Consider the following 26,668-nt stretch of genomic DNA (forward strand, 5'->3'; position numbering starts at 1 on the left):
TATGTTTACAATGGTAGTGTGCATGATTCACTTCAATTTAGCCTGAAGAAGGGAGCAGGTGCTCCTGTTAAAATATACAGCAAAGGCATTATTTAACTCTACGTTAATTGATGGAGAAATTGTTTTCATATTCAGTTTTTGTAATTGTAATCTAATTATAATTTAGATGTTACTTGGTAGTTAAGGTGGTCCTGGGTTCAAATCCTGTGCTGCACAGGTTTTTTTTCTTACAACTAAAAAACATCTCCGTTGCAAGCCTCGTAATGAGACTTGTTCATGAAGCATCTTATTATTTTGATTTCGTTTATTTAAGACATCCCCTGATTATTAGCTAAGGTGTTAGGGTCACCCTCTATAAATATAACTTCTCGTTATCTCGAAAGAGTATATTGGCACTAAGGGCTGCTCATACAAAAATGAACGGAGCTAATAAAAGGTGTAGCCGCTGTAGTCTGTTATAATAGAACAGTATATTATGTAATGATATATCATTCCAACGTTAGTGACTTACACATCAATGTATTTGACTTGTATCTTCCACAGCATGTAAAAGACGAGAATCGTAGTGATTGGTACAAACAGATGTACAAGTCTATACATAAGATGGATAAGCCAGAAGGTATGTTTATTGTTAATTGTCTTACGAGTGAAGAACCGGTCATTTTAAACTAACAGTTTCAAAAGATTAAATGCCGGCAATTTCAAAGAGCAATACGATTATCCGTTTATATCAACCAACCGATTTAATTTAAAGTTTTCGGTTTCAGATAAGCATAATTAATTTTATGTACATTCATGTAATACATTGCTCCCAAGTTTATTTTTTTCTCAATTAAGAAACAGATAATTCACTCCCGAAGGATCAAGAAGACAATTGATCTTGCCGTTCCTCTGGGTATTTCTCGTTTTGATTTCCGGTGATTCATCAATTCGTAATCTTCGATGATCATTTTACGTAATGCCTTCAGTAAAAATGTATGACTCATTGAAGTTGATCGCCAATTACTGTCAATACAACCATACAATATTTCCAATTAAATATCTATTTTTATATATCGGTGGCTTTACTTTATATATGAAATCTTAAATGTACTTTAAGATAATTGTACCAATGAGAATTAAAACAAAAATTAATGAGTAGAAGTGATGATTCATGTTGCAGTGGATTTAATTGTAATTTAATATTTTAAATCTTTAAATCTGTTTTTGTAAAGGGACAATAAGATACTAATGTTTCTCATATACTTTGACACAATTCTGTAATCAATATTTACAAATTGTTATTATCGGTAAATGACTATTATACATTTTGGTTGGTTAATAGATTTCCATGCAAAATGGGAGGATATTTGGCCAATTTTTCATATAATTATTGATCTTTGTTGTAATCACTGCCATCTGCGCTGCTCTCATCTTTATCATTATTAAAATCATTATCATTGACATCATCATCATGAGAATCATTAACATAATTATCAATAAAATAATCATCAATATTATTGTATCATCATCATCATCATCATCATCACTATCATATTATCAATAGACAGTGCTATATGTACATTTTGTATAAAATAACATTGAAAGATTTTTAGTGTCTGTAGTTTATCTCTTTATCGTCATTGTAGGCCTTGCTGCGTCACCGCTGTCATACTCATCATAGATACATTAGCAGTGAAAACTATATTTCGTAAATGATTAACATTTGAAGACATTCAACCTAGATTCGTCATCTGTTATCCCAGTCATATCACAGCCATACTTGTATATGTTTTACTAACAGCAATAGCAATAATTTGTAGATGATAACATTTGAAGAATTTCAGTGCCTGTCACCATAGTTTATCTTATCATCTCATTTCTCTGTTTCACCTACAGATGAAGACAATAAGTACATGAGATTTTTAAGAGGTTAATAATCAATTAGCTTATAAACTACATTTGTAATCCACAAATGTTGTGATGCATGTAGAAAGCATGACAAAGTACCAATACCTCAGTTTTATTGCATGTTAATCACTCTGGCCTTGGCTTTGTACCCAGTCATTCTTATGGCATTATTTTTTTGACCTATTAGTATTGTGATCATTCATTATTGTAGCCATCGATTAATTGATTGATTATCCATATGCAGATCAATCAGTCTATCAATCAATCAATCTATCATTCTGTGTCAGTAAATCAACCACTCAATCCACTAGACTAATCAATAATATTGTAACCATTTCATTTTATAACACATTTATTTTCCAACAATTAGATATGAATACAATACATCATTATATTCACCATTAATATTTACAATTAATCATTAAATTTACCATTAAAATCGTAATTATTGTAATCACTGTAATCATTCATTATTTTTGACCATTAAAATCATGCATTATTGTAATCAGTAAAACCCTTTATTAATGTGTTCATTACTGTAATTGATCAATCACTTTTGTGATCGATATAATCATCCATTATAATATATTTTTTGATCATTTATTATTGTGATCATTTATGACATTGATCTTTTTCTTTTTTGATCGTCATTTTAACCATTCATTATTGTGACCAGGATTTTTGTGTTGTGTCATTTTGTGACCATTAATGAACCTTACTAGAGGGTCAGCTAAAGTTAACTGGGCTAAGGGTATGTTCACACACACGGCGTAAGGCTGGCTTAGCATGGCATAGCGTACGCCTTTGTGTGTGAACTAGGCAGTGGCGTTGTTAAAGCCACTCACTACGCCACGTCCTTTGCGTTATTAACGCTACACGCAGACCCCAGATTAGCTAACGCCACCGAGCTAACGCCAGTGATGCTTGAATGATTTTACCTCATTTCAAGAGATTGACCAATCACGATTGCAATATATTAGCTACTTTGGTCTCCTTCCTGTGCTCTCTATAAATGAAATGGTAAAGGGGTTCTTTTTCTATTGCATTTTACTTAGTTGTAATGTATATGATTTGTTGATTGTGTTTTGTAAGATATTTTAACCTATTTAGACTGTCTATTAAAACCTGCAACACCAACAATGCTAGCTGAAAAATCAAAGCAAAATTGTTCATTTAAAATACAATAATGATATAAGTTCACTTCGAACAATTCACAGATTTAAAAGTTTTACTGATGCACTGTTAATTTTACTACAGTTTAAGAACTCGTACATTATTTAAAACTATTCCCCCATAGGCCTATTACTACTAGTTTAACACCAGCGTTAATATAGCGAACGCCGTCTGTGTGAACACTTTGGAATTTTAATCCGTGAATTAGCGTACACCTGGCGTAAGCTACGCCAGTCTTACGCCGTGTGTGTGAACATAGCCTAAGAACATGCTTACGTCCTCTAAACACATGTGGTGTCCCACATGTGCACGTGTTTATGTATATTTCACTGTCATTTTGTGGGAACTCGGAACAATATCAAAGGGCTGAGGCGGGCCTTGCGGAAGGTCCATTATGGCCATAATTTTTTTTTAACCAAATAATGTCATCTACCAGTAAACACTGTGAATGTTATTCATATATCCCAGTACAATGCTAACTGCATGCTTTTATACAATCCAGGTTTACATGTTATTGAAGCATTTTATCATAATAATGTTCTTTTGTCTACAAGTGAAGAATTGATAATAATAATCTTTTTTTAAAATTACACTCTGAAATGTAAGATACATTGGAATATTAAACAAAAAAAAGTATGTAGTTGAGGTGAATCCAAGGCCTCTTTATAATACTTATTTATGTTGAGAATGGGCCTGTACAAATCTGCACCTATTATACGCACAATGTATGTAATACACCATTTCTGGAGGAAGAATATATTCTAGCAGACATTAATGCACTTTCAATACATATTTTGGTGGTGTACTTGTGAACTATATTCTAATCATAATATCTTTTATTTTATTTTTTACCTTTATTGTGTTAAATAAAAAACTAAAGCCAATTACTATCTTTCATTGCAGAGTGTAACCCGTATAACCCTACGTATAGTTTCCCTGATGATAGAAAGAGTGAAGACGGTAAGTTTATTTAAGTTTTGGCGATGGTCTTTAAAATCGCCATGGTTTGGTATGACATTTTAACACTTGCTATACATAATCAAGATGATCTAACAATTCTAACCCCACAAGTGCATATTAGTTTAGTTGCTTACTGCCATCTGTGTTAAAATCTAAACAGTAATCGTTTATTGTTTATGTTAAAAGATGTGTTTAAAGTATATGAATAAAAGAAAAATACAATTTAAGTAGGTAACTTAGTTAATGTGGGAAGAAAATATTTTCTTGGTGGTACACCACGTAGAAACAGTAGAACACCTTCTTTGGGACACCCCTATTAAAACTACATTTTTTTGGGCACTAAATGAGGGAAAGTGTATCTTTTAACACCAACCCCCTATTCTGGGGACACGCCTTAATAGGGGGTTGTACTATAGTTTTGTAAATAATTTGTTTTTTGTTGAAAGTGTCTATATTTCAAAACGTTGAGATACTCTAAAACAAAAATAACGGTTATTTTTTAGAACTGTATACAGGGTGTTCTAGAAGGATTTATTATTGTTTCTTACCATTCCAACCTTGAACAATATATCTTGTTGCTAAAACTTTCAATTGAAATTTTCAAAATTAATTAGATTTACAAAGTAACAATTTGAAAATTAAATTTTTTCCATGTTTTTTGTTCAGTGCATAGAGTGTCATAGTATTTAACAGTAGTACAATAGCTTGGTAATGTCTAGATATGGACTAATTAAAAGTGTTTGCCGCCCTCAATATCTAATTTAGACAGTGACGTTTCAATGTTGAATGGTCGAATGCAGTCATGAGGTTGGTAATGTGTAAATGTAATTAATCAGAATGCTGCCCCCATCATTTAGATATACATATTGTGTAGCAGCCCCACATACAGTATGTTAATTCATTTGTCTCAAAATATAAACATGCTGAGCTATCTATGTTGTAACTGGCTGTTGCAATTTAGAGATTATCTATTTAACATTACCTATGCTGGAAAATCACATACACACCTGGGGCTGCCAAAAATGATTGTTAAAATGATATTAATGAAATAATATTATGAATGCTCAAATATTTAGAATGTTAATATTATTAATAAATTGATAAGGAGAGGAATTATAATGATAAAATTATATTTAAAATGATATTCATATTTATTTATTTTCATCCATTCATCTACCAAACAAATGTCGAAAACAAAGAGGCAGCCTGAATACAGATAATGATATAAAGTATATACTGATAATAACTGTGACTATAGTAATGTTTGTATTGTTAACTAATTAATAATGATGATGATTATAGCAGATATAGTACAGTGTTAATAATAAGTAAGTTTTAAATAATAATTTCTAAGAGTAAAAATGATATGTGTTCATTCACCCTTATGATGCCCTAAATCGTGTCTTCTTTTTTTTTAAAATTATACAAGTAAACAAGCTAAAAAAAACAGTATGCTTTTTTTGCTATAACATTTAACAAGAATTTGGTGTTATTAAAATCAATATGTGGATATAGCTTAGGGGACAGGCAGAAGGTACTTAACACTGTACTTATAAAAGTGTAGTCGATCCAACTAAATATAAAATATCAATCCTTATAATACAAGGAAGTGACAGGTATTGCGAACATCTACCCATATAGATGCTCTAAGACATGTCTAATGTAAGAAAACAAGCTAAAAATGACAGTATGCCTAAAGTTTTTCACGTTAAAATTAACAATAATTTTGAGCACTATGACAGTAAATATATGGGTGTAGCTGAGAGACTGAGAGCTGAGGGTGAAGATAATTAACACATACTGAATGATAATGTAGTCACCCCATTTAAGAACAGTAATAGATATTAAGGATGATAATAAAAATGAGACACATTCTGCATTTATTCACCCATATGGAGGCTCAAAGTTAAACACAAGCTAGAGAGTGAAGGATAAAATTTAACAATTCTGAGCACTAATAACAACTCACCGACTAAATAATAGATATTAAGGATGATTATATTCTACATGGATGCTCTAAGGAACGGTATTTTTAATAGTATGCGTGTTATATAACAAGCTATAAAATGAAGTACTGTATAACATTTAATAATTGTGAGTGCTGTTAACAGATCATTGATATGTGGGGGTAGCTGGGGTAGAAGAAGACAATACTTACTGATGATTATGTAGTCACTCCAACTCAGGGGTGGCGCCAGGATTTACCCGACAGGAGGCTGACTCCCCAATGAGAATGTAATTGGGCATGGTCGGGTGTCTCTCAAAATCACCCAGAATTGATCTAGGGGATGCCCCTGCCCCCTGAAAAGTATGACAATTTATGAGTTTCAAATGCTTATATTTAAAAGATTTTAGAGTCTACTAGTATGTAAATAATTGGTTTTTTTTTTTTTCGACGAAGTGTGTTTTTCTCCCGACAGAGGAAGCTCTCCCCGATAGCCCCTCCCTCCCCCCCACTGGTACTGGTGCTACCCCTGCTCCAACTAAATAATAGATATTAATTACAAAGATGTGACACGTTCTGCTTTCATCCACCTACACTGATGCACTAATGCAAGTCTATTTTTAATAGTATGCGAGTAAACAAGCTAAAAAAATGAAGTTATAAAGTTTAACAATTGTTAGCGCTTAGCTCAGTGATACAGTACTAACACTAAATTATAATAAATGTAATCACTCGAAACCAATGTCAATCATCACTCTTGCATATTGCCTAACTTTTGTGAAATTTTGTTTTTGCTGCACTAACAAACTATGGATGCAGAAATTGTACAGACACTTGATTTATTTATTCCGGCGGGAATAACATGCACTTCTACTACTTCCGCTAATACTACTACTAATCAACATTCTTCTCCTGATGGAGGTGAGACTAACAATATTTTATTTTTAATATTATTATTATTATTATTATTATTATTATTATTATTATTATTATTCGTTTCAATTCAATTCAAATAAACATTTATTTCTTACTTTGAAATCGAATCTAACAAACATTCGTACAATAGAAACCCAAAGGGTTGAGTTGGAGTATCAATTTACAATTCAGTGGTATTTTAAAAATCTGGAAAAACATTTAACTATCAAGAATATACAGTGGAAAACATAAAAAATATGATTAAAAACATAAAAAAAGAACAATAATTACCAACATATTAAAATAATAAAAAGAGCAAGAAAAACAGTACAATTAATTTACAGTTTACTCACATATAAAAAAAAATTAAAACAATCTAGAAAATACAGTATAGAAAACATCAAAAATATGATTTTAAAAAATAGACAAAAAGAAAAGGTAGTTTTAATTTGATTTGTTTTTGTGTTATGATTAAACTAGTCCGTCTCTGGCACAAATGTCTGCCAATTTGTACTAGCATAAAACAAAGTTTTAAAGACGGAATTTTTCATGTTTTTCGGACAAATTATTGATACTTAATATACAAATATTTGTAATTTTAAATTTAATGAAATATTTGTTTAAATTTGTTATATACGCTCAGAAATATATTTTCATAGTTATTGATGTCTTGTTTCCCACACATCTTTTGTACTCTTTTCTGTATTCATTTTTGTGAATAAATTTGAAATTGAATTGAAATTCTTTTATTGTCTATGGAAACTCCAGATGGGAAATGTATTGCAATGTTGAACAAAAAAAAAAAAAAAAAAAAAAATATATATATAACAGCTCCTAACTAACTCATAGGGTGAAAAATCCTTTGTCTATATTTCTCCTTAACGTCGTTCAAATTTCCCCTTAGTGGCAGTATTTTCGCCTTAAGGTATTATTTCTAACCCCTTCCATTGTTATCGTTTCCCCCTATGGTAGTATGTAGTCATATATATACATATATATATATATAAATTTCTTCTACATCTTCTTTATTTCATTACAAATATCAAGTTACAGATTGGTGAAAAACTACGACAAGCAAAGCTTCCAACAGCTTAAATAAATTAAATATATAGAGTATATTTATAACATGTGGAAAAGACAAATGCGTAAATAATTCCTAAATTAATTATTAACTGAAAACAGCTTACTTTTAAAGCTGGTACATCAATCAATTTATTCCATTCTTTTTTCATTACAAAAATCAAGTCACAAAACAACTTAAATAAATTAAATATATAACAGTATGTGTATAAAAGACAAATAAAAAAATAATTCTTAAATTAATTATTAACTGAAAACAGCTTACTTTTAAAGCTGGTGTATAACATTCAACATACATAATACACATAATATCTTTGTTCTTGTTTTTGGTATTGAGATTTTATTGTTTCTTCAAATCTATGACTATCAATGTAGCATTTATGTATGACCTTAAGAGACAATATATCTCTCATTTTCGTGATTGAATTAATATTCATTAAAAAAGAAAAAATTGCCCATCCATCTTCTTATTTAATGCACTTTAATATTTCTTATAATAATGCAACTGATCATCTTATGCATCTGTTTATAATGTAGAATATTTGTGATTAACCAAGTTCTGTTTAATATGGTAATTTATGCTAATTTTTTACCAGGAGAAGTTGTAATGCGTCGTACGACGAGAACCACACCATCGGCAAGAGCTGACTCACAAAAAAAGAGGTACTCTGATGGTATATACCTACAATATCTCTCTAAGAAAGGGTAACAGTTTGACTTTTTCCCCCACCCTCCTTGAAGCTTGCTGTATCCGTGGCACTGGTGGCTTGTATTGGCTTCAGCGATTAAAATGGTAGCGTGGAGACAGGCTTACAAACTTGTTATTGTTATCACAAAATCTTTTTCGATGGAAAGTAGGCTGAATGAAATGATCTTGTTTTTACAACCCATATATCTGTATTCTATGAAAGCAATATAAATCATCCAGGTCTTGATTTATTCCGTTTGATATTCGTTTTCGTAAATGTTCAATCAGAGCCGACATTTAATCTTTCTGTGTCGCAATTTAATCTTGTAAAACTATATTTCATAACACTTAGCCATACTTTTAAAAGAAAATAATACCAAAATACAAGGAGGTTTTTCTGATGGACCAGATATATAACTTGAGTTTGAAGCCTGCCCTCACAGTTTGCCATATGTCATTCCTGTTCTTTGTCGGAAAAGCTCATCCAGTGGTAATTTGTGGATAGTAAAATTACTTTTTTTTTTGCTTAAGTACTTTATGGAAATTTTAATTCTAGGAATTATTCATACTTTCTTTTTTATTTATGGATAGTAAAATTACTTTTTTTTTTGCTTAAGTACTTTATGGAAATTTTAATTCCAGGAATTATTCATACTTTCTTTTTAATTGGTACGAAATCAGGTCATACAAAATATTACCCCTGTGCTAAAGCAAATGTATTGGCTTTCTGTTCCTCCATACATCTCCTCCCCAAATGTCATTTCATGAAAACCAATGTTTTTCATGTGTCTTGGTTGCCTTCGGAATGTCTTACCTTCTGTCAGCAGATAGGCAACTTCAATCAGAGCATTCAGATTTCTATTAAAAACACAGCTTTTTTAGCATTAGTTTTCTTAGTTTCCGGCATTTTTACTTTTTTGTAAAGTACATATTTTTAATACCAATAAAACAAGAATACAGTAACTCAAAAAACAGACATTTTGAGACTCAACAATTTGACTCAATCTATTTGATATTTTTAAGAATAATGCATATTAACATTATTATTAAACACCATTTTAATAAGTAAATATTCCTACATATTGATATTTATAAATATAATTAGATCTGGTCTGAATAATTATTTTAAGTTCTTTTAATTTACTGTAAAAATACATATATATCAAGTTGTTAATTTATCAAATGCAGTGCATAATATGTATGTATACAGTATAATGAAAAATATGAGGTTATTAGAAACTGAGAAAATAATAACATATTTTACTTTAGTGAAGTGAATTTAATAAGTAATGGTGACAAAACATATTACTGCGTATTTGATTATTAGATTTGAATCCTTGCTTACACAAAAATGTCATGGTCTTGAATGACTCCACAAAAGGCTTTTCAAACAGAATTTGAATTCACTGTTATTTTATTAATAATCACAAGCAGTATGTTCAGGTAGGCACAGTTTCACAGCTTGATAAAGCTGACATATGTAAATATAATACCATTATGTTTTGAAAAATGCATGCAACTAGATGCGTACAACATTCAGGTACTGATAATTTTTTTTAAAATTTGTTTTGCAATTTAGCAGTTAACATTATTTAATTTTACTTTGGTTCTTTAATACTAAATGCAAGCGCGGTGGTCTAGTGGTATGACACTAGGCTAGTTATCTGGAGTTTGTGGGTTCGATTTGGGAACCTACTGAGTATTCAGTATGCTACATGTCAGGTAGGCTAAAGCATCACTCCTGTGTTATCTATATTTACTTAATTTATTTGCATTCAATGAAAAGAATTTGAACAGGAATATATTTTGCTGATATAATACTTTGTATATGTTGACCCATAAAGCTTGCAAGTTTAAGGTATTCTAAGCAAATCTCAGTAAATCATTGGAAACATGATTGTTTTAATCTTCATACTATCTGAAGCTGATATCAATATTCAAATCCTTATGAGTAAATCAGTGTTTTAGGATTTTCCAAATCGATGTATAGTATCTCTTTAAATTAAGCTGATTCTTTAACATCATAAAAATAAGGTATCTTGTTTGCATGGCAAAGTAATAAAGTGTTACTAGCACTACACCACATAGATAGATCTGTCATTCCCTGATGACGATTGAAGCAACTCAAACAAAACAGGGAGACATTCTAGACAAAAACAACAGTTCTTTTCAGAACTGCCTTTTTTTTGTGGTAATATTTGGAGAATTATGTAGTGCATAATAAGTGGTCTCTATGCACTGGTGTGACGCAAGCATTCAACACGTAAATATAGAAATGGCAAGTAAACTATGAACTTCTAATAATGTTAATAATAAACAACAATTCTTTTTGTGAATACTGTACTATAAACAGGGGAAATTACTTGATCAGTTAATAATATTATTGAAAATCCGGATTCTTGGAAGTACAGAATGTTGTGATTACCAACATTTCAATAATTAATTTGCATTGATGATTCACAGAATGGTATTGGTTTTATGCAATTTGAGGAACATTTGAATTCAATGGTGTTTTGTGTCGGAAGATTTACTAGGAATGATGATTTATGTTTTTTTCCTTACCTTACATATTATGGTACTGAACGTACACGTATGGGAGTCATGCAATATAGTAATTACTAGTACTGAATAGTGTTGAAATATATTTGATTTAGCTGTTGCATGTTTACTGTACATGGCAAACAGTTTATGTATATAGCTCCAATACAAAATAAGTCATATAAAATGTTGATGTTTGATGACCATATGAAAATAATTATGATTCAGGTTGGGACTGACAGGTCCAGGGCCAATACAAGTATTCTACTAGAATCAGTTGGCTTTACTCTCTCCTAGTTTTTAAGCTGCCACTGGATGCTAATGCTATATTGTTCCCCATCTTCTTCAATCAAATCATATCTGTTTGTATTAAGATGAAGTTGTATATTCGTATCTGAAGTATTTAAAACTTAAGATGACAATCAATCAGTCAGTTTGTCACATAATCAGTCAATAAATCAGCAAAGCTATCAATCAAAAATCAATCCATCAATCAAAAAACATGCAATGCACCAGTAAACTTGTACAGTATGTCTTCTATAGTCTTTGTGTTAAATGATCAGGTGTATATTCCAAAATATTTAGAGAAATAAAGATGACAGTCAAATTTTTTTTTCGGTCAAACTATCAACCATTAGTTACTGTATCATTCAATAAAATTAATTATAATTGGCGAAATGCAAATAAGCTCCTAAAAATGATTGATTAATGAATTATTCAATTAAACAATTGGTGGAAGGTAAAAGCTGCATAGCAAAACAATTAACATTGCATAGGCACAGACTTCAATAGATATTGCTCTACATTTTTTGTAAATATTATTGGAATGATTTTTATATTTGGTTTTATTTGGTAGCTTTAAAATTTTTTTGTTGGAACAATGGTGATTGTAGTGTTCTTCTGTGCTTGTTAGTTTTATTTTTTATTTTTAGTTAATTCTAGGATATATTTGATTACTAGTATATTCTTTTTAGTTGCTTTACTTATAAATTTACTTCTGCGGTAAAATTTTATAACTGTTACCATGATTATTGTTGTTGTCATTGTTACTGGGTTTATAGTGAGTCAATTGTTTAGGTGAAACATTTTGGAATACTACAAATAATACAAAATAAAGTTAATAGATAATTTGCATGGGCAGTGTTATTGAAAGCCAGACACCAGAGGAAAACATTGTTTGATATGTTGTAGAACTTATTTTTTTAAGACACAAGAAGTTGGGAACAAGTGAGATGCAGATTTTTGAATATTTACATATTGGGTGGAAAGGGGTGCTTTTTCCACCTCCCCCCCCCCACCCCAATTTTTAAATACTGTATTCAAAAATTTGTATCTCATTAACTGTTTAAAAGTTTTTCGTCAAACACACTTTTTGTGTCTTAGAAAAATCGATTGTGACAACATATCAAACATATTTTTTCACTCTAGAGCCTGGCTAAAATCCCCTAGCTTCTGTTATTGTTAAAGCTCCCTCTAGCCGTCTGCGCATGTTCTATCATGATTGCAATTTTTTTGTTGGCCTTCTATCACCCGAACTGAGAATTAAAATTCATTACCTGACCATTCTGTGCCTGTCAAAATACTGTATATCCTGCACCATTTATTCCTATTTATTAGTTGTGATAAATATTTCATTTATTACCTGGTACACAGCTTCTGATTGTCTATGTATATATGTTATATTGTCAATATCAAATGCAAAGACCTCAATCACCAAGCGCATATAAGCTTTTTTGCATGAGATGCTATATACAAATATAACTCTTATTACAGTATTATTATTTTAAGATTTTTTTTTTTAACTTCGTGTATTTTTTATCTTACGTAGTAATGTGCAAGTAGATGCAAGAAACACAATTGACCGGTACCAGCAACAACCAGGAAGTATACTCAACTACGTGCCGGGGAAATCGTCGTTGTCTGAAAAAGAGCGAAAGCATGTAAGTTTAAAGGTATATTTTAGCAACATCATAGGTACATTAATAATAATAATAATTAATATAATAATAATAATAATAATACTAATCATTCAATCAGTCAATCAACTTTTATTTCTCCATAACAAATACAAAAAGGAAAGTATAAATAATATAAAAAACTGTATAAAGTAATAAAACTTGCTCAATACAAAAGTGTATTCCACTTTGAAAACATAGTCGAGTAATTTAATACTGAATTAACAACACCTTTAACCAGAATTTTTTTAAAAGCATATATCCTTTTCATTAACGAATAAACTGATTTTCTTACAAATTCGTAAAATGAAAGTAGCCCGCACGTAACAAACATTGCACTTGCAATTATAATAATAGTAAAAGGATTGAACTTAGGAAAAGTTTGGTTTAATATCTAAGTTATGCTTCATCAAGGCTGTATATGAACCTTATTTTTAAGGGATACAATTCCACTATACAACAATATATGAAATGCAAAGATATCAAAATATAAATTTTATTTATAGGATTCATAACATCTTCCTAAAAATTATTCTTTTTTCTGTTTGCAGTCTGAAGGACAACATTTCAATCCACCTCCAGAAGAAACACAACCAAAGTAAGACTTGTTTTAAAACATGGGATTAACACATCTATAAAATGCCTATATGAATATCAAAATGAGCAGGCATTCATCTTTGTATATCTATTGGTTGAAAACATTTGTATCTTTTCATTTCTAATTGCCTATACACTTGTATCTATATATATTATTGAAAATATACTGTTTGTGGTAAAACCAAAACAAAAAAAATTAGTTTATCACCCAAAACGCTTTTGGAAAAGTTATATGAGCAAGGGTTTTTTTTTAAATTCTTATTTGAGGCCAAAAATGTAACTGTGGCATCATTATTTTGTTTTTTATTTTGTTACTTTCAGCAAATACAAACATTAAAATACAAAATGAAAGAGGAGTGCTGTGTAGAGTCAAAAGCGTTTAAAAACTACTATCGCCAAAGGGCATGCCTCTCCAACTCCTACTTCCATACATAATAAAAACATATAGAAAACATATAGGTATTCTAAAATTGCGCACACTTAAATATTTTAATTATGCATTAAAAGAATCTAATAAATACTCAACCCAAATTCTCAAACCTGGCCCAAAAATGAATACCCGTAAATCCAAAATGGCCAATTATTTATTTTACAATTAAATATGTTAAAAGTTATGTTACATAGTATAAATTGTTGCTGCAGTACTGTATATTTCAACTTAATCAGAAGAAGAGCAAGCTATAACTCTCATTACAGACAAACAATAACCAGCTATAATGATTTCATGTCATGATAATGTTACAATAACATAGTTCGGCTTTCAAAACTTTTTGTAGAACCATAAATCTATAACATAATTTCTGACTAAATAACACTGCAAATGTTGCTGGAACATTGTGCTGTTATTTTCTAACATAACCTAACCACAGCATCCACAATGTTATCATAACATTTTGTGTTTGCTGAGTAAACTGTCGGCATAGAGTATAGGAAAACCCCTGTTTTTTGGGGGTTTTTAAAATTAAATTTAAACAGACATTACTCAAAACAATATAATTCCCCTATCTGAATCAAAAGATTATTAAGTAAAACAATATTTTTTTTATGATTCAGAAAAATAACAAAACTTTTATTTACTTATTAATACTATCTTTGCCTATAGTTTTCTATCTAAAAGCCAAACAGCAAGGAAACTTTATGCTCCACCACCGAATGCGTACACCGCTCCACAGCAGCAGACGTCCCCTAAACCAACATCTACGCCACTGGCGTCCATAGACCACGGAGCTTATAAACAGTTGCTGCAAGGCGGATATATACCTGGAAAAGGACTGAGGAAAACATCAGCAGGTAGGCAAGCCAATATTGACATTTCAATTCTTTGATTTCTGAATAGATGGAATTTTGTAGTGCTTTTTATTGAGATCTCAGATAAGCTCTGTGTGCACAACGTAGGCGTACACAATAAACTATTGATGTGTTTTTTAATTTCACTACTATATGCAGTATAAATCAAAACAGGTCGTCATACATCTTACTTAAGTTTGCACGCAAAATGTTTCCCAGTCTGTAGTTCTGGCAATTAAGTCCTCAACATTTTTTAGTCCTTTTTAAACTGTTGTAAGCTTAAGGCAACCAAGTTTTAGTGTGTATTTTTATACTTCCTTATCAAATGTAAGTTAGAATATTAAATGTAGATGCATTCATTCTTTGGAAATACTCTGCTGATCTTGACATCAATTAGAAAACTACTTAATCAGTTGAGGTAGCGGTAGTTGTCTGTGTCAATATAAGTATTTTTAAAGTTTAAATTTTTGGTGTTATTTTAATGTTGTAACACTTAAATTTTCTTCGATTTTTGTGTTAGAGTACTGTGTGTGTTCATAATTCTTATGATACATGTTGTTTACTTGTTGCTTTGTCCACATTTATTTTTCTGTGTTGATGTGACATGATTTTCACTAACCTTATATTAAAACCACTAATAAATTAACAGGATGTATTACTTTTAACATGCACTTTGATTTCAGCTACATTTAATTTTATTGCACAGTTTAGTAAAGGCTTGAAAGAAATAAACAAAAGCACATACATTATTATAGGATTATTTTCCTATATAGCCGAAAGACTGTACGAAAAAATTTAAAAAATGTTCTGAAGACTTGTAAATAGATTATAAGGTCAAACGTAATTAATCAGATTATAATTTTTTGGATGAAGTATTGTGCTTTTATTTATTGATATTAACTAACTAGTGTCAGCTAATTTTGTTTTCTAACATTATTTTCTTCTTCACAGAAATCTGCCAAATCTCTAGGCACAGTCTTAACCAGGAGTTTTTGTGTCATTTTTTAACAGAACTTGTTGCCAATTTCCAACACAATGCTTCCAATAAAAGTAGCAATAATACTAATACAATAGAAATCCATAAACGTAACAAATTAAAGACCTGTAAACAATCAGTGATAGGTACATCGACATTTGAAACCAGTAATCTTGAGCAACCAATAAGAAAACTTCTGAGGTTTGAAGATCAGAACTTCTCCACAAACTCTTTAATATCAAAAAGTGCTTCTAGCACTGTAATGACCACTGATGCGTACTCCGATTTGCATGAATCAATACAAGTCTGGAATGCAATTAGGGAATTTGATTGTGCATACTTTAATGATTTCAGTGATTATTCTAGGGAGATGAAGGACTGTAGTGATGATTGTGACATTGAAATCTCACCAATTGTGGCATCAGTTGCTGCTGAAGATATTTTTCCACCCTGCTTTTCTTCCTCAGCTTTTCCATCAAAGACTGTTCCAAACTTTCCAAACATTGGATCAAAAGGAACGGCAGACAAAAGGCTTCCACCACATTGTAATTCCATACTGATGAAATCATCAAAAAGAAAGCTTGCTGAGAAACCATTAAGATGCAGTTGGCATAAAGTTTCATCTAGAAAGCAGTTAGGTTCGCTCGTGCCTTATGGCCGTCTCACTTCTGAATCTGAGCTGACTAAACAAAATTTGTCATTTGTGGATAAACTTGAACACTGTAATATGACAGAAGTCTACCTAGCTAGTTTAGATCTAAATAGGTGTGAGGAATCATTAGAATATTCTCCATCACAAGAGAAAATAATTTGCTATCCAGTACGTCCTGTCTTCCGAAAGGTACAGCCATTATTTGGTGGCGCACCGCCACCAGAGAAACCAGAATCAATACCGAGATCAAACTCTCACAAAACTGATTTCCAAGATGATGTGTTGCTTCAGATGCCACAATTAGCAAATAAAATTGATCATCAGGATAAAGTTGAGGAGCAGATATCTACAAAAGAAAATAATCAATCTTCCAGTGACAGTAATGAGACTTTCAAGTTTGGGAAAGAACAAACAGATGATGAACCAGATAATCAGTTAGTGATAGTAGATGATAGTAATGGTTATGCCGGTCATGGTGACTCTTCTGATACTGGCTTAAACTCCTATTCTCCAACTGAAGAGAAAAAAGTGAGAGAGAACAGATACCGATCAAGACAAAGGAGAAATAAGAAAATGGCAGAGAACACGGATAAGTTCAGTAGGTCCAAATCACTTAACAATCTTCAATCTACTCGTCCTACATTCATTTACAAGAACTATGCTGCAGAGGTAAGAGATGCTGGATCTGGACAAACTAAACAAGAACACAAGAGTCTCATTGATTTTTTTAATTCCAAATCAGGTCTTTGTAAGCGGTCAAAATCACTTCCTGGCAATAGTATGATTTTTCCTTTTGATGATGACAACACCGATGGCTTGTCAGAGGTGAGTTTTACATCTGCAAAAATGTCTGTCATTGAAAGAGATCTTTCTGAAAGAACAACCTCAATTAATAATTTGAAAGATACATTTCAAAACAAAGAATCAAAGTCTTTAAAAAAAGGACCTGATGATCTTGGAAGACCCATTGGCAAGATTTGGGACCGTGAGGATACTGTAGATTACAAACCTACCAGAAATTCAAGGCAGTGGCTCAGAGAACTCAGTGAAATTGAGAGACAACGAACAAGAGACACATCCAAACATGATGCTAGTATGACTGTCACTAAAGCAGTGTGTGCTCCAGTGAAAAAGACACTTTCAAATGTTAATCCAATGTTTGGTGTTCATACAATGCTTTATCCAGATCCTCTTCATTTTGTAAGGCCAGAGCCAAGGTCACATCCAAATGTGAAAGTGAACAGCGATCCTAGACTCTCAGCTTTATCAGCAGCACCACCGATATTGAATACGCCAGGGAACCTGAAGAAGTCTAAGGAAGTTGAAGCAGACAACCCATTCAGGAATGAATTCTTAGAGTGTTCAAGTACAGACAAAGATAAGATTGCTACTGTTAAGGATGTTGATGCGATCATTGGTGGATATCAATTACAGAGAGAAGTCACCAGTGTTGATAAAATGCCGACAGATTCTGTTGCTGACTTGTGTCAACAGAAACATGCCGATATCGATCAGTTAAGTGATAAAAAGCATAAAGATGATAAACTTCTGCCACCTGAAATGGAAACACTGAGTGTACCATCAAGAGTAAAAGGAAAAACAAAAGATATAACACTGTCATTAGGTGGTCTCAACCTAGAAATCCAGTTGCAAGAAGCAGGTTTGTCCTCTGATAATGAAAGTTTTGCATCTGTCTTTTCAGAACAGAATTCTGCAACAAAATATATATCAAATAATGAAGAGCTAGTTGAAAGATCATCCATGGGAGCTTTAGAGAATGTCCCTGATAGATGTGTAGGAGAGATTTACCCAGATCATGTTTCTGCTAAAGGTAGGGTAGCGGAGGATGTTAGTAACCATAATTATTATAGTAAAAAGCCTTTAGATAAAAATCCTAATAAATACATTATTGAAGTTACAATGGAGAAATATGGTAGAGATAATCTAGATAGCAATAGCGAGAGGTTCACTGGTTACAATGGTAGCGGTCAAGGAATCAAAAGCAGACATCCAAACGATTATACTCCAGAGAGGGAGAGCAAACCAATTCCAAAGCCAAGAAATCTTGGTGTTCCCAAACCGCTGACTTCTACGCACAGGAATGAATCATTTGTCTCTGCCATGTCAAGTAACAGTGGTAGTGATTCCCTTAGTGGTCAATATCAGTCAAAGCAACTCTCAAATTCTAACCCTAACAGTTATCACCTAAAAAACAAAGATAATAAATATTCCACAGTTGATGATAGGTTTTTAAACCCTGGTCTTCAGAGGAGTAAGGTATATGATCTAAGGTATCTCACTCAGGAAGAACTTAGTATTGTCCCTTGGGTTGAAGATAAAGTGCATAGCTGGCATGAAAGAAATAGCCGAGTTCCTGGAACTACCTCATCAACATATCCAGATATACTCGAATTTTCTAATACGGAATCCCAATTTGATTCAGAAATTAGTTATAATAATACAAAAGCAGAACCTCATGTATACATGCAAAAAATTAAGTCTGTCCCACTCGATTTCAAAAGAAAACATAAGGCAAAACATAGATCTACACAGGATAAAACTTTAAAGAGAGAAGGAAGATTGAATGATACCAAAGATAATACGATGAGCAGACATCCCCATGACCGGAATGGAATGTCCGAAGTTGATCAGTCGTCTTATTCACCTGGATCGTACCATAGTGCTGGGAAGGAGTTGCCTACATCAACACAAGGTTTCAATGTTGATGGGTTTTTGGATTAAGCATGTTTTGTTGTCATTCACATCATTTTTGCATGGACCTTTAAAGGCTAGTATGGTTCTGCACAGGGGTACTAGACTTTATGGTCTCACATTCATTTCAAGCATGTTTAATTAATTTAATCTCTTAGAATACACTAAATAATCTCTCATTTTGAAAATGATTTTTCATTCATGCTGGTCACCTAATATTACCAAGCATAGATTCTAGATTGCATGTTAATTGATCCTATCAATAATACTTTCACATTCTCCATCGACCTTAACATTAAACAAGTATCAAACATGGATCAAAAATAATGGCCGGGCTCTTTAATACCTGGAGGAAGAATATGCCTATCTTCTTCATAATCATCATTACAGTCCAAACAATCACAGCCTGAGCCCGCACTGATAATGGCAAATCTAGAAAATTTACTTCTTTAACAGATGGCTACAAAGGCATCACAAGATCTGTTAGACCTGATTGCAAACCTAACACATATAATGACTTACGGTATTGAACTAAACAATAAGCATAATTTATTGCATATTGAAGAATACTATGAAACAGTCCAAGTCATTGTAAAACACATTATATCTTCTATGTTTCTTCTTTTTAGGGCTAACTTCATCAAAACTGAATTCTTTTGCCCTATTGCCCATTTCCTATCTGAACTTATAAACCATCTGAATATTTTTTGTTTATATTATTATTTTAAATATATTTTTATAAATAATTAATTTTTACTTATTTAATTAAAAAAACATTTCTTTATTTTTTTGAACTGTGACCCCTAACTTTTCTTAATAAATATTTTTTTTACTTTTTCAATTAATAAAAACTTCATTTCTTAACGTTAACCCAAACAATCCTCACTAGCTTTGAAATCTGATATGGACTTGCCAATACTGTACTTGCTCGTAATTACCTTGGATGGGACGTAAACCATCGTAAACATTGGTTCCCTCCGCGATAATAGCTCATGAACATGAAAAGAATTCATTATACTATTAAAAAAGTGATAGGTGTTCTCCAATACAGTTGCTTTTAAAAGGAGATATGTCAATAAAAAAAAAAATAGTCCAGTGTATACCATACATATAACCATTTGGAATACAAAAGACAATTACAAATCCTATTATTTGGCAAAACATACCAAAAGCAGCGCCGTTTGTACAGTATCATTGACACCAACATTTTAATCAATTTGATATAAATTGAATTTCATATGGAAGCCTAAGGCCCTAAGAATGAAGATAATTGGTTATGCTAAACAGCAGACTTCCAAATGTTATTATTTGCATATTATGTTGTTATCTGGTGAAGGCATAAAACAGCTTCAGTGTCTGTATCTTCTTTTTGAGATTTTGCAGTACTGTGTTTTCAACTCAGTACCAGCAGTGTATTGAGTATCTGACAATTTTATGGAATAGATAGCTTTAAAGCCAGGATCTGGAGGGAAACAATTGTTTGATTTATATTGTACAACTTGTTTGATTTATATTGTACAACTTATATTAGGCAACTTGATTGGCCGAGCGGTTAAGTCAGGGGCACCGCAACCTTCAGCTATAATATCGACGCTGGTTCGAACGGCTCACTCGCCAATGGTTCCGCCAGGGGGTTGCGCCAGGATTTGTGATTAAGTTCACTGATTGGCATATCCTTGGTGCTCGTGCCTAAAGAAATGAAATGAAATTAAACTCATTTTTCTAAGACACAGATAGAGTGTTTGACAAAAAAACTTGGGAACCGTTATGAGATACAGAATTTTGAACACTTAAAAACTGAGGGAAAAACGGGCATAACCACCCTTTTATCCACCACCTTTTCCCCCAGTTTTTAAATATTCAAAAATCCGTATCTCATAAACCGCTCCCGAGTGTTTCGTTATGCTTTTTGTGTCTTAAAAAAATAGTTGTAATATATCAATTTTTTTTCTCTCCGGAGCCTGTCGTTTTAACTTTAATTTCAAAATCATCTTTTGTTTTTGACCATTTGAATATTTTAGGGAGGTGAAGATTAAATAAAATGTTAAATGCAAATGCACTGCTAATCCTAAGGCACAAGTAAATTATTAAATGTAATTCAATATCCATTTAAAAGACAACATTTTTGGAAATAGTATTCAGTTGAATTGCACAATTTTTTATTAAATACAATTATTATTCAAGCTACAACTTCTACAGTTAGGTGTAGGGAAGATGTAGGGTTGCAAGAAATATCAACTACATAGTTTTATAAAAATTATGCTTGGCTGCATGTGTACTAAAAATACATTCAATTCACAACACCATTTTGAGTGAATATGTCTAATATTTGTTACATGTTTCTGGTTTATCTTTGCGTTTTGGAGTAGTGTGTGAACTATGATTGGATATTCTGTTATTGTTTGTTTATTTATAGATCACATCTTTTTAGCTAATGTTTGCAAATTCACTTAATATTTTCAATATTGGTTAATACACATTCTGTATGTTTACATTTATGTGATGCTTTAGTTATCTTAGTGATAATTCTTTACTTTTTATACATTCTTTTGGCCCACATAATATATAAATCAAATTTAATATTGCCCTTTCTGATTTTTCTTGGTTCTATTCAGGGCTAAAATGTTTAGCGTGAGTTATTGGATTTGACTAATTAATTAACTTTTGAACAATATACTACTAATACATTGTTGTTATATCTATGGATAATGTAATTTGATAAGAATCTTTTGGATATTTAGATAAGTGGCAGTCCAATGCAATCAAATAACTGAGTAAAACTTTGGTAGCCTAAAAATGGAATTATTAAATGAAAAGGGTAGAAATATGAAATTAGTTTTTTATATTATTCTCTATGAAAGACATTGATTCTAACCAAATTGGATAACTGTATTGATGTGATAAAGACACTATGAATGTCTGAAACTCAGCCCATAATCACTTTCTCTTATTTAAAATATACCATATATTCTTGTGTATAAGGCGATCAATGTATAACACACTATTTAGACAATGTTGGGCGTATAAGACAACCCCCCCCCCCAACTTCACTGTCAGAATTCCTACATTTTTCTGTCTTGATATTGTATCTAGCTGGCTAAAAACGAAGCCAAATGTAGGGCTAATCTCTCTACATCACTGAGGGGCAATAGATTTCACCGTTCTCCGAAACTAGAGCAGTCATTATTTGTTTTATATACCTCGTACATAGATTCTACGAGGCCTAAAAAAGTACTTACTGCCTAGCCTAGAGGCATACTAACTAGGACCTACGGCCGTCCCATGGTTAAACAACGTAACTGCTATTATGGTTTTATTAAGTTACGTTGTGTTGCCTTGGAGATCAAAGAGTGCTCATTTCCTCAATTTCTACCCATTGTCTTGCAATATTTGTCAACTATTGACATGACATATTAAATAAATTTGTCTTTTGGTGCTTTTGCTATCGGCTTCATCAAGAAGTATAATAGGCCTAGGCTAGTCCTTTTTTCATCCAGTAGCTCAAACTGACAGCCTCCATAATTATTGTTTATCGTCTACTTGCTGATCCATGACACGGTCAAGGGTCAGTCTCTCGTCGTAGAAGTCACAGTCCTCTGTCGGCCGTCCCAAGGCAAAACAACGTAATTGACATTTTTGTCGATTTTGAGATATCATCATTTGGGAGTATATTAAACACGTCTGAATGAACTGTGAAAATTTCAAGTCTAAAAAAAGGAGTCGTTTTGCACCACCTATCTTTAAGCACAAAAATTAAAATCGAGTGATTTTCAATAACAAACGTAACTAAGATTACTCGCCAAAACAACGTATCTGCGATGAAGATACATTGTTTTGCCACGGAATGTTATTCAAAAATTGTCTTGAGTCGATGGAATTTGGCAGGGCAAAAAATCAAATGGTTATTGGTGTTTTAATATCAAAAATCTTAACAGCGATGTATGAACAACCTAGGTTATGCATATGATTGCCCCAAACTTAATAAATTCTAAAAATATGTTGCACTTGCTACAATACCGAGCCTAACATGTTTCCGAGGCAAAAAAACATATCTGTAATTATCGCTAATAACTTTGCAATGAACAAAAACGGTTGTAATTAAAATTTTTCATATAATCACAGTGTCTATAGATATATAATCTTGCAAAATTTCAAAAGGCTACGACAATTTATTGCAAAGTTACAAACACACAAACTTTAACTCTATTCTTCTCCAATTTGAAAATTTCAAGTTACGTTGTTTTGCCACGGACTGGCCGTGCTACCTGCTACCATCATTGCGATGGTAGGGCCTAGAGTTCGCACCGTGCGAGAGGTAAAAAAAAGTACTATTTTTCAGGGGAATAGTACTTTTTGAGTGGAATAGTACTTTCTATTGCCCACTTCTTCAGATGCCTAGAATTTATGTATGAGGTATATGATATTATTTATTGGCCTTGTATGCTTTCCACATTATTATTCTAAAAAAAAAACTTCTGTGATTTGTCCATATATGGACATGTTGGTGTCCTATCACATCCACATGATTTTTCAACAGGATGATTGAAATGGTTAGTGCGGGCTCAGGCTGAAACCTATTGGACTGCCACTTGTAAACAATGAACCATATCATTTGCAATTTTATATTAAGTTCTTTACTAATGAATGCAAGTAAATATTTATGTCATTTATTCAACATTACATTTAATATTGTTGTTGATTCGTACAGTTTTGTATATTTATTAATATAGGTATCATCTTCATTACTTGGTATTCATCATTGAAAATTAAATTACATTTGATAAAATAGCAGAATAGTTTATTACCTTTAGCATAATTTATTTTAATGCATATGTATTTTTAAAATTGCATATTTTGTTGCAGAATAGTGTAATAATTACTTGCATTATACCACCATTTTATTTTAAGTGATTTTTCTCACTTTTTTTTTCACTTGAATTATTGGTATTGATTTGCATATTAATGACATTATGCAAAGTGTCACTGACTCATTTGCATGATATGCAAATGTATAACATATCTACTTGTTGCATGTTGTGTCTAAACTCCTCCTTCTCTTTCCATCATCTTTGCGTCAAATAGAAATTCAACAACCTATTAACTCGAACATCGCTAAAAGCCCGACCACCAAGTTGCCCAAGCCGCGTTCTTTATCTAGCAGTAGTGGAGGAGTATCAGCAGCGGAGCAGCTCAACGTTGTGTCAGCACCGCCACAGCGACCGCCACAAGGTTTTATTCCGGTTTCATTTTAATTCCTGTTGTGTTTTTTTGATTGGTGTGGTATTTTTGGTGGTTGCTTCTGTGTTCTCACATTTAACATTATCGTTTCGTCAGCTTCGTTTCTCCCTGCCTCATGCTTCTAACATTCATTTTGTCTTTGTGTATATTCATTAAATCTAACATAATTCCATTTTATAATTTTCTGAACAATTGTTGAAGACAGTATTTGATTTTTTTGTTTTGTTCACATTTTTAAGTTTGAACAGGTTCCAAAATACAGTTACTTCTTGATTCTTAATTGTGTTTATTTTGAAGATTTTTTGTAATTGTCGTAATTCGCTGTGTTAAGTTTCCCACATATTTTTGTATGCATTTCTAATAAACTATTGACATGCTTTTTATCAACCATGGTTTTCTATAGAATGTAATTTGTTTAATTTGGTTTGATATTTGATATAATTTATATTATAATTCATGTTTGATTCTATATATCCCAATGAGAATATTTAAATTTGTTTTTCCATTTGAATTTAAATTATTTCGTTCACAAATTGTAAAAACTAACTTGTGTGTTTGACCTTTTGCTTGCGAAATTTCAATCATGTTCTGTGCAGGTTGGAAATTGCAATTTGATCTCACTGGTGAGTTGGCGTTTGATTCACGGAAGACTGTTATTAAATCCTACTTAGAGAGACTTTAGTAGTTGTAACTGTTGCATAAAGAATTCCGTGTACAAAAATGAACTGAAATAAACTAATAAATGGGATTTTGTGCTTAGACAAGACTTTTTTATACCTTGTTTCGCGAAGTTATTTTTTTTAAAGATCGTAAGTGGAAGGCGGGAAAAAAAAAATTAAAATAAAATTTTGTTTTCATTTTTAGCAAACGGTTTTGCTAAGAAACATCCAGACGGAGGAGAAAATAAAAATATATTTATTGTTGAATGTATACAGTGTGGGATGGTTAAATGCTTTAAATTTATGTAATATAGGAAGAATTTTTTGGAGATTTCAAGGCAGCGGCGGGCGTAATAAGAATAAAGAAAAACTTTTATTTTTTTCTGAAATTTCCATTTTTTCATCGTGGCATGTGTGCTAATTGGCCAAAAATTTAATTTCATTTTTATTTGAAGTCATCATTATTTGCGGGCAGCGGATTTTTTTTGCTAAACAAGGTGTGAAAAAAATCTTTCTTTATGTCAAATAAAAAAGAATAGACTTAAGTCTTTCTAGATAATAGCTAAAATATATTAAGAGCGGTTGAGTTTTCCAAGTTCAATAACCAACCATGCTAGTTTTGAAAAAAGAGTAGTAGTAATAGTTCAATTTAGGATTAGGTTTTTCTATATTGAGAGTAATGTTATTAAGTTAAGTTTTTCAATTTTCCCTTTTACAAATGCGTAGAGGCTGCGACAGTTGTTCTTATTAAGTTCAACGTTTTTTTCTTAGACTGTCGGTCAATAAACCTTAGTCGGAAGTTGATTATTATTATTACTGTCAGATACATTAAATATCAAAAGAATCTTCTACCCACAATAATTGAAAGCCCATACATCCAGTATTTATGTATTATGATAGCATTTATTCACAAAGATAAACAAGCACACTCTTAATTAAAGCGTTATTTATCCCACATGATGCCCTTCATCGTTGCTCCTAGATCCGTAATCGTGATGTGCATGACAGATCGGACAATAGCATAATGGATTGTCTTTGAATTGTCTTAAAATTTTTTCATTGATTATCATTATTTTTTTGGTCGTAAGTTTGAAAGTTTATTTTGTTTGTAAACTACAGAAAAGTTAAAAAACAGGCCCTTACTCTAGAAAGAAATTTATAATCATTAATTATTACTTAATTGTATTTTCATGGTAGAAATCTATAGAAAAAACATGTATGGATAGAAAAGCATACTGTAGCATCATTTATTAATTCTAGATTCACAAAATTCACTTTAATGATATTTATAAAATGTGCAGGTTACCATTATGAATATTTTATTAGAGCTTCATGCATATTACATAATTTCTTTAGGCTAAGTTATGAATCTTCATCAGACTATAAGGCCAAATGAAATTAAT

The 26,668-nt window shown here is 31.7% G+C and overlaps 1 protein-coding gene across 1 annotated transcript in view; it reads left to right on the forward strand.

The window, feature by feature from the left end:
- The window catches only part of LOC117104671, a gene marked incomplete in the record, with an annotated part of 117,926 nt that overhangs the window by 46,771 nt on the left and 44,487 nt on the right, over positions 1-26,668 (forward strand). The window contains 9 exon segments of the mRNA XM_033245553.1: positions 544-619; positions 3,967-4,023; positions 6,788-6,889; positions 8,560-8,626; positions 13,018-13,129; positions 13,696-13,742; positions 14,844-15,031; positions 15,980-19,369; positions 24,451-24,597. Of these exon segments, the coding sequence (XP_033101444.1) occupies positions 544-619; positions 3,967-4,023; positions 6,788-6,889; positions 8,560-8,626; positions 13,018-13,129; positions 13,696-13,742; positions 14,844-15,031; positions 15,980-19,369; positions 24,451-24,597 (4,186 nt within the window).

Source organism: Anneissia japonica, unplaced genomic scaffold (assembly GCF_011630105.1).
Source record: "Anneissia japonica isolate Jap-2015-1 unplaced genomic scaffold, ASM1163010v1 scaffold287712_len2945570_cov188, whole genome shotgun sequence".
Taxonomy (NCBI): domain Eukaryota; kingdom Metazoa; phylum Echinodermata; class Crinoidea; order Comatulida; family Comatulidae; genus Anneissia; species Anneissia japonica.